Below are 13,387 nucleotides of genomic sequence, written 5' to 3'. Positions count from 1 at the left end.
ACCCCCGACCGCCTTTGTCTCCCCAGTGGTGATGTTTACGCACCACAGCAGGTACTCATCATTGGAGGCCTATGGGAGGCCCAGGACCGGTTGAGATAATCGTCACTGGTGTTGGTCGTGAGCGGGAATGGAGCACGGATCGCCGGGTTCGTAGCGCAGCGTAGCGCTAACCGCTACAAACGTACACACATTCACACGCGGGCCTTCACTTCTCGCTCGATATTTCCCGAAACGCTGCTCGGCTGGCTTGAGATCAGTCGGATTTAGCTGCGTAAGGCACCGCCAACCAGAGTACAAAGTGCGCCTTTCCATTACAATAATTACAGTCGTGCATAATTGCACACTTATATTCCTAAAATGATATGAACATGTTTATAAACGGGGACTAAATAATGCGATATGGACAAGTCGATATTCGCACTGTGTACATGTACACCAAAAGACAAAAAAAGACAAATATCCCCGTGTAGCCTTACGCAGGCTGTTGGGGCAAGTGCTGCTCGTGCGCACCTGTGAAGGCCGCGACGGTACACGAGGGGGTGGTGTGGCCAGGACCACGCCCGGACGCCTTTGTCTCCCCAGTTGTGTAAGTTTGCGGGAGACATGAGAGAGAGAGGCACACAATCGGTTCAGATATTCGCCACTGACGTTGTCCTCGAACGGGAATGGAACTCGGGTGGCCGGGCTGGTCGCGACAGCACCGCTACCCGCACTCAAAACAAAGACAAAGATCCCCCGTGTAGCCTTATCAGACTGTTGGGGCAAGTGCTGTTAGTAGCGAGCACCTATGAGGGCCCGAAACGGCATTCGAGGGGGGTGGTTGGCCAGCGACACGCCCGACCGCCTTTGTCTCCCCAGTGGCGATGTGTACACACCGCACCAGGCTGTCGGGAGCCCACGTACGTTGCGACAGCAGTTCAACATACATACTAATTTGAGGCTGAGTCGACCTTGGGGAGACTCAGGACCGGTTCAGATACTCGTCACCGGATTTGGCCGTGGGCGGATATCAAAAACTCGGGGATTGGTGGATTTTTTTCAGGCGCAGTGCAGCGCTAACCACTGCGCCACCGCTCCCCACATACAAAGACAGCGTATAGCCTCTACTAGACTGTTGGGGCAAGTGCTGTTAGTGAGCACCTATGAACCCCGACACGACACACGAGGGTGTGGGTGGCCAGCACCACGCCCGGCCGCCTTTGTCTCTGCAGTGGCGATGTTTACACACCGCACCTGGTACTCATTTGAGGCCGAGTCGACCTAGGGGAAGTCCAGGACCGGTTCAGATAATCGTCACCGGTGTTGGCCGTGAGTGGGAATCGAACTGGGGTCGCTGTGCTCGTAGTGCAGCGTAGCGCTAACCGCTACGCTACCGCTCCCCGTATACAACACACAGACACACACAGACACACACAGACACACACCTACGCTTGGACACACACACACCGGGGTGGGAGGGGAGGGGGGGAGCCCAAAGCTGCATGAAAGATGGATCTGAAGCTCAAAGTGCCTTTGCCACGAGACATTAAAATGCGATCACATCTGGCGCGTTTCACAGATTGGTGAAGTCATTAAAGCTGCCTCATTAAAACTGCACGCCATTAAGAGCGCGCGCGGCGGGGATGGAGGTGTTGGGAGGGAGGGGGAAGGGGGGGCACGGGGCAGGGGGGGGGGTGCCGGGGGTGCGGTCCGCAGAGACGAGCGCACGGTGTGTACACGGTGTGTGTGTGTGTGTGTAGACACGGTGTGTGTGTGTGTACACGGTGTGTGTGTGTGTGTATAGACACGGTGTGTGTGTGTGTGTATAGACACGGTGTGTGTGTACACGGTGTGTGTGTGTATAGACACGGTGTGTGTGTGTATAGACACGGTGTGTGTATACGGTGTGTGTGTACACGCTGTGTGTATATGTACACGGTGTGTGTATATGTACACGGTGTGTGTATATGTACACGGTGTGTGTATATGTACACGGTGTGTGTGTATAGACACGGTGTGTGTATATAGACACGGTGTGTGTGTATAGACACGGTGTGTGTGTGTATAGACACGGTGTGTGTGTGTGTGTATAGACACGGTGTGTGTGTGTGTATAGACACGGTGTGTGTGTGTATAGACACGGTGTGTGTGTGTATAGACACGGTGTGTGTGTGTGTGTGTATAGACACGGTGTGTGTGTGTGTACACGGTGTGTGTGTGTATAGACACGGTGTGTGTGAGTACACGGTGTGTGTGTGTACACGGTGTGTGTGTGTACACGGTGTGTGTGTATAGACACGGTGTGTGTGTGTGTATAGACACGGTGTGTGTGTGTGTAGACACGGTGTGTGTGTACACGGTGTGTGTGTGTGTATAGACACGGTGTGTGTGTGTATAGACACGGTGTGTGTGTGTATAGACACGGTGTGTGTGTGTGTGTAGACACGGTGTGTGTGTGTACACGGTGTGTGTGTGTATAGACACCGTGTGTGTGTACACGGTGTGTGTGTACACGGTGTGTGTATGTACACGGTGTGTGTGTGTGTGTACACGGTGTGTGTGTGTACACGGTGTGTGTGTACACACGGTGTGTGTATGTGTATGTACACGGTGTGTGTGTATGTGTGTGTACACGGTGTGTGTATGTGTGTGTACACGGTGTGTATGTGTATGTACACGGTGTGTGTGTATGTGTACACACGGTGTGTGTGTGTGCACACGGTGTGTGTGTGTACGTACACGGTGTGTGTGTACACGGTGTGTGTGTATATATACACGGTGTGTGTGTGTGTGCGTACACACGGTGTGTGTGTGTGCGTACACACACGGTGTGTGTGTGTACACGGTGTGTGTGTGTGTACACGGTGTGTGTGTGTGTACACGGTGTGTGTGTGTGTGTACACGGTGTGTGTGTGTATATATATACACGGTGTGTGTGTGCGTACACACACCGTGTGTGCGTGCACACACGGTGTGTGTGTGTGTGCGTGCACACGGTGTGTGTGTGTGTACACGGTGTGTGTGTGTGTGTACACGGTGTGTGTGTGTGTGTACACGGTGTGTGTGTGTGTATACACACGGTGTGTGTGTGTGTGTACACACGGTATGTGTGTGTACACACGGTGTGTGTGTGTACACGGTGTGTGTTTGTGTGTGTACACGGTGCGTGTGTCTGTGCACGGTGTGTGTGTACACTGTGTTTGTGTGTGTGTACACGGTGTGTGTGTGTACACGTACACGGTGTGTGTGTGTGTACACGGTGTGTGTGTACACGGCGTGTGTGTGTGCACGGTGCGTGTGTGCACGGTGCGTGTGTGCACGGTGTGTGTGTGTGTGTACACGGCGTGTGTGTGTGCACGGTGCATGTGTGTACACGGCGCGTGTGTGTGTGTGTACACGGCGCGTGTGTGTGTGTACACGGCGTGTGTCTGTTTACACGGTGTGTGTGTGTGTAGACACGGTGTGTGTGTGTACACGGTGTGTGTGTGTATAGACACCGTGTGTGTGTACACGGTGTGTGTGTACACGGTGTGTGTATGTACACGGTGTGTGTGTGTGTGTACACGGTGTGTGTGTGTACACGGTGTGTGTGTACACACGGTGTGTGTATGTGTATGTACACGGTGTGTGTGTATGTGTGTGTACACGGTGTGTGTATGTGTGTGTACACGGTGTGTATGTGTATGTACACGGTGTGTGTGTATGTGTACACACGGTGTGTGTGTGTGCACACGGTGTGTGTGTGTACGTACACGGTGTGTGTGTACACGGTGTGTGTGTATATATACACGGTGTGTGTGTGTGTGCGTACACACGGTGTGTGTGTGTGCGTACACACACGGTGTGTGTGTGTACACGGTGTGTGTGTGTGTACACGGTGTGTGTGTGTGTACACGGTGTGTGTGTGTGTGTACACGGTGTGTGTGTGTATATATATACACGGTGTGTGTGTGCGTACACACACCGTGTGTGCGTGCACACACGGTGTGTGTGTGTGTGCGTGCACACGGTGTGTGTGTGTGTACACGGTGTGTGTGTGTGTGTACACGGTGTGTGTGTGTGTGTACACGGTGTGTGTGTGTGTATACACACGGTGTGTGTGTGTGTGTACACACGGTATGTGTGTGTACACACGGTGTGTGTGTGTACACGGTGTGTGTTTGTGTGTGTACACGGTGCGTGTGTCTGTGCACGGTGTGTGTGTACACTGTGTTTGTGTGTGTGTACACGGTGTGTGTGTGTACACGTACACGGTGTGTGTGTGTGTACACGGTGTGTGTGTACACGGCGTGTGTGTGTGCACGGTGCGTGTGTGCACGGTGCGTGTGTGCACGGTGTGTGTGTGTGTGTACACGGCGTGTGTGTGTGCACGGTGCATGTGTGTACACGGCGCGTGTGTGTGTGTGTACACGGCGCGTGTGTGTGTGTACACGGCGTGTGTCTGTTTACACGGTGTGTGTGTGTGTACACGCCGTGTGTGTGTGTACACGGAGAGTGTGTGTACACGGTGTGTGTGTACACGGCGTGTGTACACGGCGTGTGTGTATACACGGTGTGTGTGTGTACACGGTGTGTGTGTACACGGTGTGTGTGAACACGGTGTGTGTGCACGGTGTGTGTGTGTACACGATGTGTGTACACGGTGTGTGTGTGTGTATATACGGAGTGTGTTTGTACACGGGGAGTGTGTGTGTGTGTGTGCACGGGTGGAGTGTGTGTGTACACGGGGGAGTGTGTGTGTGTACACGGGTGGAGTGTGTGTGTGTACACGGGTGGAGTGTGTGTGCGTGTGTGCATGGGGAGTGCGTATCTCATTTCGATGGCGTGGCTACCGCGTATCCAAACGGCATCGGTGCATGTACCTATGCACCTATTTACCTCTGTAACTATGTAACTATGTACCCATGTGTGTGTAGATATGTATTTGCTTGTGTGCCCAGGTGCGTTCAAGGGATGGCTCCATGTTGGCCGAACGAGTTACACGTGCTGATGATATATGAATTGCTGCTCACTCTGAGAATGAATCAGAGTCGCTACCCCTGATCCTGGAGCGTGCCACTTAAGAGATGGCGCCTTAGCATCAGCGCCACAAAAGAGCGAAGCACCTGCCTCGGTATTTTATGTCATCGAATGCTCCACCCCCTCCACTCCCCATGAGTTATGGGGCATGTATTGTAGAGAGCGTAGACGTTCCCGCACTTGGGAAGCGTGCTCATGACCACAGTGGCAATATCCACGATTTTCATCAACTGCGCAACGCTGCTGTGTGTAAGATACTTGGTCTGTCACTCCATACAAAGCTCTGGGTCTGCGCTGCTACAGCAAATTTCCTTCATTCTCTATCCTTGCAACACGTGTACCCCTTTGTAGGAACATCTACGTTGGTTTGAAACATTCGGGCTGGCCTGCCTATGGCCCGTCCTGAGTTTAACCACACTGAATGGTGTGAGACGCTCACGGATCCTTGAAAAATCTGGACACAGTCCCATCGGCGAGCTCCTCAGGCAGGCGATGCTGCATTGGCTGGGTCATGTAGCCCGATGCCCAGCCACCGCATGCCCAAACAGCTTTTGTTTAGCTGGGTAAAGGGGGCTAAACGGGCATAGCACGGGATAGAGAAGAGATGGAGTGATGCGGAACAGGAGGATGTGAAGCTGAGCGGACTTGCCGATGACCGGTGCCAGCGGTGTCAAGGACGCTGCTGGGCAGTTGGAGGCAGTCGCCCTCCAACAACAACGTAGGGCAGAAGGGCGACGCTCACAACAACGAGCGGAGCGCCGTGCGCCTAAAACACTTCAAGTTGGCACAGTAGGGAGCACAGATGGTGCATCTGCCGGCCATCTCATTCAGTCAACCCACGGTACCTGGGTCTGTCCCGTGACCGCTGGCCGACGAGCCTTCCACACTTCACGTGGCCTCCGGGGTGCACCGAGCCTGGTACAAGCGATGTGATGACTTTACTGCCATTTCAGTTGTAGCGTACGTCTGTGCATGTCGGGGAGCGGCGGGGGGAGTGGCGGGGGGAGCGGCTAACGCAATGCTCTGGGAATCCGGCGATCTATATCTGAACTGGTCCTGAGCCTCCCCTAGGTCGACTCAGCCTCAAACGAGGCTGCATTGCTCGCTGACGGCAACTTGCGCCGGGCACGCCGACGTCACTGACCTGTGCTCGCCGCCCCTCCGCTTGCCGCTCTCGTTGAGCTCCAGGAGGAGGTCGGGGGAGTCGAAGGGGGACGCGAGCGCGGGGGTCCCCGGGGTGCAGGGCCCCCCGTTGGGGCTCGCCACGGCCGACAGGGTCGGGTGAGCGGCCGGCATCGGCGGGAGTTGGGCGGCGCCCCCCACCCCGGCACCGACCAGGCCCCCCAGCTCGAGCAGGAGGTGTTGGTGAGTGGAGAGGTATTGGGCGGGGGGAAGCTTGGCCAGGCGCGCGCAGTGCAGCAGCTCCCGCTGCAGGAGAGGCAGGTTCGCCTGGGGGGTCACGTGGTGGGGGGGGGGGGCACGGGTGGGCACGGGTGGGCATGGGTGGGCACGGGTGGGCATGGGTGGGCACGGGTGGGCATGGGTGAGACAGGCAAGGCAAATCATGAGTAGATGCACAGACCTCCAGGAATTCATATTCTTTGGTTCTTTCGGTAAAGTCACGTACATAGACAATTATAATAAAAATATTTTAAAAAAACAATAACAATTAAAACCATTAATGTAGACTGTAGCCTGGTTCTTAAGCTTGGTGAGTGTAATGGCATTATATAATGTATTTAATTTTATTTTTTATTCCTGAAAGAACCCAAGAATAAGTCTACATTATAAACTGCTAGTACGCTCACTCAGGTTAAAGAACCAGGGTACAGTCAACTTTATATACTGCCAGTACACTCACCCAGCTTATTAACCATTACTACAGTCTACATTATAGACTGCCAGTACACTCACTCCGAATAAGAACCAGGCTACAGTCTACATTAGTGGGTTTTATTCATCATTTTTATTTGTATTATTTTTCTATCTACGTGACTTTACCGAAAGAACCAAAGAATAGTTTAAGTTAAATTCGCACAACATGTGTGCGTGTACGGCGACACAAAGACAAATACCCCCCATATAGCCTTAGCATACTTTTGAGGCAAGTGGCGTGAAGGCCGGGATGGCACGCAAGGGGGTGGGTGGCCAGCACCACTCCCGCCACCCCCCTGCCAATGTCTCCCTAGCGGCTATTTCTACGCAACGTACCAGGTTCTCATTTGAGGCTGAGTCAACCTAGAGGCGACCCAGGACCGGTTCAGAAAATCGTGACGGGTGTTGGCTGTGGACAGGAATCCAACTCGGGTCGCCGAGTCTGTAGCGCAGCGCACTAATCGCAACACTACCGCTCCCCAACGACTATGTATACTCAACCCGCACACCTACTCACCCATGTACACTCACCCACTCCCACACTCACCCACTCACCCACTCCCACACTCACCCACTCCCACACTCACCCACTCTCACACTCACCCACTCCCACACTCACCCACTCCCACACTCACCCATTCCCACACTCACCCATTCCCACACTCACCCACTCACCCATTCCCACACTCACCCACTCCCACACTCACCCACTCACCCACTCCCACACTCACCAACTCCCACACTCACCCACTCCCAGACGCACCCACTCCCACACTCACCCACTCCCACACTCCCACACTCACCGACTCCCACACTCCCACACTCACCCACTCCCACACTCACCCATTCCCACACTCCCACACTCCCACACTCACCCACTCCCACACTCACCCACTCCCACACTCACCCACTCCCACACTCACCCACTCCCACACTCACACACTCACCCACTCCCACACTCACCCACTCCCACACTCACCCACTCCCACACTCACACACTCACCCACTCCCACACTCACCCACTCCCAGACGCACCCACTCCCACACTCTCCCACTCCCACACTCACCCACTCCCACACTCCCACACTCACCCACTCCCACACTCACCCACTCCCAGACGCACCCACTCCCACACTCACCCACTCCCACACTCACCCACTCCCACACTCCCACACTCACCCACTCCCACACTCACCCACTCCCACACTCACCCACTCCCACACTCACCCACTCCCACACTCCCACACTCCCACACTCACCCACTCCCACACTCCCACACTCACCCACTCCCACACTCACCCACTCACCCACTCCCACACTGACCCACTCACCCACTCCCACACTCACCCACTCACCCACTCCCACACTCACCCACTCCCACACTGACCCACTCCCACACTCCCACACTCACCCACCCACCCACTCCCACACTCACCCACCCACCCACTCCCACACTCACCCACTCCCACACTCACACACTCACCCACTCCCACACTCACCCACTCCCACACTCACCCACTCACTCACACCCACCCACCCACCCACTCCCACACTCCCACACTCACCCACTCCCACACTCACCCACTCCCACACTCACCCACTCACCCACTCCCAGACGCACCCACTCCCACACTCCCACACTCACCCACTCCCACACTCACCCACTCACCCACTCCCACACTCACCCACTCCCACACTCCCACACTCACCCACCCACCCACTCCCACACTCCCACACTCACCCACTCACCCACTCCCACACTCACCCACTCCCACACTCACCCACTCCCACACTCCCACACTCACCCACCCACCCACTCCCACACTCACCTTGAGGAAGGGGATCACGAAGGGGCGCAGCGGGAAGTTGGTCGCCTCCTGCAGCTTCCCGTGAAAGTCCTCGATACTCAGCGTGGAGTTCTGTGCGGGCATCACCACGACTGGTCACGAAATACCACCACGTGTGTCCCACAGGGACCCTACATCTAACTGGTCACGAGTCATCACCATGTGTGCCACTGGGACCCTACATCTAACTGGGCACGAGATACCACCACGTGTGTCCCACAGGGACCCTACATCTAACTGGGCACGAGATATCACCACGTGTGTCCCACTGGGACCCTACATCTAACTGGTCACGAGATACCACCACGTGCGTCCCACTGGGACCCTACATCTAACTGGTCACGAGATATCACCACGTGCGTCCCACTGGGACCCTACATCTAACTGGTCACGAGTCATCACCATGTGTGTCCCACTGGGACCCTACATCTTACTGGTCACGAGATATCACCACGTGTGTCCTACTGGGACCCTACATCTAACTGGTCACGAGATATCACCACGTGAGTCCCACAGGGACCCTACATCTAACTGGGCACGAGATACCACCACGTGTGTCCAACTGGGACCCTACATCTAACTGGGAACGAGATATCACCACGTGTGTCCCACTGGGACCCTACATCTAACTGGTCACGAGATATCACCACGTGTGTCCCACTGGGACCCTACATCTAACTGGTCACGAGATACCACCACGTGTGTCCCACTGGGACCCTACATCTAACTGGTCACGAGATACCACCACGTGCGTCCCACAGGGACCCTACATCTAACTGGGCACGAGATACCACCACGTGTGTCCCACTGGGACCCTACATCTAACTGGTCACGAGATATCACCACGTGTGTCCCACTGGGACCCTACATCTAACTGGTCACGAGATATCACCACGTGCGTCCCACTGGGACCCTACATCTAACTGGTCACGAGTCATCACCATGTGTGTCCCACTGGGACCCTACATCTTACTGGTCACGAGATATCACCACGTGTGTCCTACTGGGACCCTACATCTAACTGGTCACGAGATATCACCACGTGAGTCCCACAGGGACCCTACATCTAACTGGGCACGAGATACCACCACGTGTGTCCAACTGGGACCCTACATCTAACTGGGAACGAGATATCACCACGTGTGTCCCACTGGGACCCTACATCTAACTGGTCACGAGATATCACCACGTGTGTCCCACTGGGACCCTACATCTAACTGGTCACGAGATACCACCACGTGTGTCCCACTGGGACCCTACATCTAACTGGTCACGAGATACCACCACGTGCGTCCCACAGGGACCCTACATCTAACTGGGCACGAGATACCACCACGTGTGTCCCACTGGGACCCTACATCTAACTGGTCACGAGATATCACCACGTGTGTCCCACTGGGACCCTACATCTAACTGGTCACGAAATATCACCACGTGCGTCCCACAGGGACCCTACATCTAACCGGGCACGAGATATCACCACGTGCGTCCCACTGGGACCCTACATCTAACTGGTCACGAGATATCACCACGTGTGTCCCACTGGGACCCTACATCTAACTGGTCACGAAATATCACCACGTGCGTCCCACAGGGACCCTACATCTAACCGGGCACGAGATATCACCACGTGCGTCCCACTGGGACCCTACATCTAACCGGGCACGAGATATCACCACGTGCGTCCCACTGGGACCCTACATCTAACTGGTCACGAAATATCACCACGTGTGTCCAACTGGGACCTACATCTAACTGGGCACGAGATATCACCACGTGTGTCCAACTGGGACCTACATCTAACTGGTCACGAAATATCACCACGTGCGTCCAACTGGGACCTACATCTAACTGGTCACGAGATATCACCACGTGTGTCCAACTGGGACCCTACATCTAATTGATCACGAGATATCACCACGTGCGTCCCACAGGGACCCTACATCTAACTGGGCACGAGATATCACCACGTGCGTCCCACTGGGACCCTACATCTAACTGGGCACGAGATATCACCACGTGTGTCCCACTGGGACCCTACATCTAACTGGTCACGAGATATCACCACGTGTGTCCAACTGGTAATGAGATACCTAGGGGAAGCCCAGGACCGGTTTTTGTACAAGAAAAGGCGGCAGTGGGCAGGCGGGGTGGGGGAATTGTGGGGGGCAGCAGTCGGGGCGGCAGTGGTGGGGGGAGGGGGATTGGGGGGGCGGCAGTGGTTGGGGGGAGGTGTGGGTGGATTATGGGGGGCAGCATTGGGGATGGTGGGGAATGTGGGGGGCGGCAGTGTGGAGATTGTGAGGGGCGGCAGTGGGGGGCGGCGGGGGGGGTATCTCACCACCAGCCCCAGTACGAGCACGCGCACGCGCTCGCCGATCTCGGGGGAGATGTCGCAGCTGAATTGCTGCAACGTGGCCAGGAAATGCTTCAACTTGCTGAGCTGACGCGCCCCGCACGCTGCCGGGAGCGCGGGGGGCTGGCCCAGCAGAGGGGCAGGGCCCCCCGTTCCGCTTCCCCCACCGCCTCCTCCGCTTCCTCCTCCTCCTCCGCCGCCTCCTCCACCTCCGTTTCCTCCTCCTCCTCCCCCACCTCCTCCTCCCCCACCTCCTCCTCCACCTCCGCTGCTGCCATGGTATCCGGTCGGTGGGGATGAGGGGGACCCCCCAAGCGAGCCGGCAGAAGGGGAGTGGCTGCTGCTGGTGCCGTTAAGCACTGCGGGGAGAGGCGGGGGGGGCGGCGCGGGGGGCGGGGGGTGGGGGCAGACAGAGTTGGCACGTACAGTGGTGTCGGGAGGAGGATGACGCCGTGCGGGTCACGTGCCGCTGATGTTTGTGACGCGCTCTCGCCATGACGCGTCAGTCTGTGTACCTGCCTGTGCCCCCCCCCCCCCCCCCACACACAGAACCCAGCCCCCCCGGCCTCTCCATATCTCACCCCCTTACCTCCCACCTACCAGTCCCCACTCCTCTTCCCCAATCAACGTCTCTCCCATCCACCTCCTCCCACTATCCCGCTGTTCCACCTGCCCACTCTGCCTCCTTCTCCCCACCCCGACCCCGAGGTGGCTGGTGGCGCTGAGAGGCATCGTGTCGACGACACCCGAGCCCCAGTGAGAGTTTAATGGAGCTTTACCTGTTGGTGTGAATCTCGCGGGATTAGCGGGGGGGGGGGGGGGGGATTGAGAGGGAGGAAGCCGAGAAGCCGAGGGGTTGGGTGGGAGGGAGTAGGGGGAGGTGAGTGGGGGGGGGGGTGAATAATCCCAACGCGGAGCGCGCAGCCAGATGGGGCTGTCAGAGAGGATTTACGTCGGCACGTCTGGGGGTGGAGGGGGGAGTTGGGAGGGGGGGAAGGGTGGGGGGCGGGGGATATAGGAAGGGGGGGGGGGCTCTGCTTAACTCAGCCGTGGGAGGAAACGTCAGCAGCTGGTCCCGGGAGATTAATCTGCAGCATGGATCTGATCTCTATCTCTCCCTGCCTGTGCACACTCCCCCCCTCTCTCTCTCTCTCTCTCCCTGCCTCTCGCTCTCTCGCTCTCGTGTCTGCTCACAGACATGCATGTAATGTTCAACATGCCTCTATACCCGTACCGCGTCTGTACTGCGACCCCCCCCCCCCACACACTTCCCCGCCCCTTCGCGCCCCACGCTCGGCTTGGCAAGCAGCTCGGATCCTCTCCAGTGCGCGCGACAGGGGAGCGCTCCACCCCCCCCCCCCCGCCCCCCCCCCAAATCGGTCGTCCCTATCCTTCACCACCACCCCCCCACCCCCGCATGTGCACACATCATTATGTGATCACAGCGGGAGGCCGAGCTGAGGCCGCGTGAGGATGTCCACATCGAATCGCACTTTTGTCCGTCTCCGTGGCAGGGCCGCGGAGAGCGGCGCCTTCGTGCCGATGTCGTCCAACGTGGGACCGTGAGTGCGGGGGGGGGGGGTGCTGCGGTGGGGGGCGAGGGGGGCCCTCGTGCGTGAACGGCACCGGACCTTGGCGAGAATTAACGAGCACAAAGTGTGATCGGGCTGTTCACGCGGAGCGGTTCGAAGCGTGACGGACGCTAAAGCAGAGTCAGATTCAGAGGAGCGGGGGTTAGAATCCCCACCCTCCCCCCTCCCCCCGATCGGGCGGCTCTTGTTCATGGGCGACCGGGCCGGTGACCGGCTTCCGGCAGCGGCAGAGTGTTCATCCACCCAGGCGACTCTTTCGTCCCCACGCTAAGCTGCTGTTTCACACGATCTACAAACGGCGTTCGCCATCACCTGGTATGCAGGAGGACATGGGTTCGATCCCGACCCGTGACGCCTGCTGTGTATTTGGAGTTTGCGTGTCTCTCTCCCTCTCTCTCTCTCCCCGTAGTCGCGTGGATTTTTCTCCGGGTCTTCCGGTTTTCCCCTCCACGTTTAGAATAAAACATCACCACGCGTTTAGAGTATTTGGCTGCAATAAATGTCCACACGATACGTCACTACTTCGCTGAGCTATCTCATTTGCTGCCAGGTCGCTTCTGGAAAAAAAGCTACACGGCCTAGTGGGCCTTAGCTGGTAAAAGAAAAACATATTTTGAATAATATATTTTTTTAAATATTGATAGCACTGTTGCCGCACAACTGGATGAGGTGTATACGCGTAAAGATGACGACCGCGCATCGCGTAAACGCACCGTCCT

At 56.6% G+C, this 13,387-nt stretch overlaps 1 protein-coding gene across 1 annotated transcript in view; it reads right to left on the bottom strand.

The window, feature by feature from the left end:
- The window catches only part of LOC116945784 (protein CBFA2T1-like), a 121,073-nt gene that overhangs the window by 22,346 nt on the left and 85,340 nt on the right, over nt 1–13,387 (bottom strand). Inside the window, exons 4-6 of the mRNA XM_076069571.1 lie at nt 11,062–11,435; nt 8,703–8,792; nt 6,143–6,447 (exon numbers count right to left, since the gene is read on the bottom strand). Of these exons, the coding sequence (XP_075925686.1) occupies nt 6,143–6,447; nt 8,703–8,792; nt 11,062–11,435 (769 nt within the window). The remainder of the gene's footprint in view (nt 1–6,142; nt 6,448–8,702; nt 8,793–11,061; nt 11,436–13,387) is intronic.

The sequence above is a fragment of the Petromyzon marinus genome, chromosome 25 (genome assembly GCF_048934315.1).
Source record: "Petromyzon marinus isolate PM22_M1 ecotype Great Lakes invasive population chromosome 25, UKy_Petmar_22M1.pri1.0, whole genome shotgun sequence".
NCBI lineage: Eukaryota > Metazoa > Chordata > Hyperoartia > Petromyzontiformes > Petromyzontidae > Petromyzon > Petromyzon marinus.
Note: the sequence above shows the minus strand (reverse complement) of the source record. Positions and strands in the feature narration are given on the sequence as shown.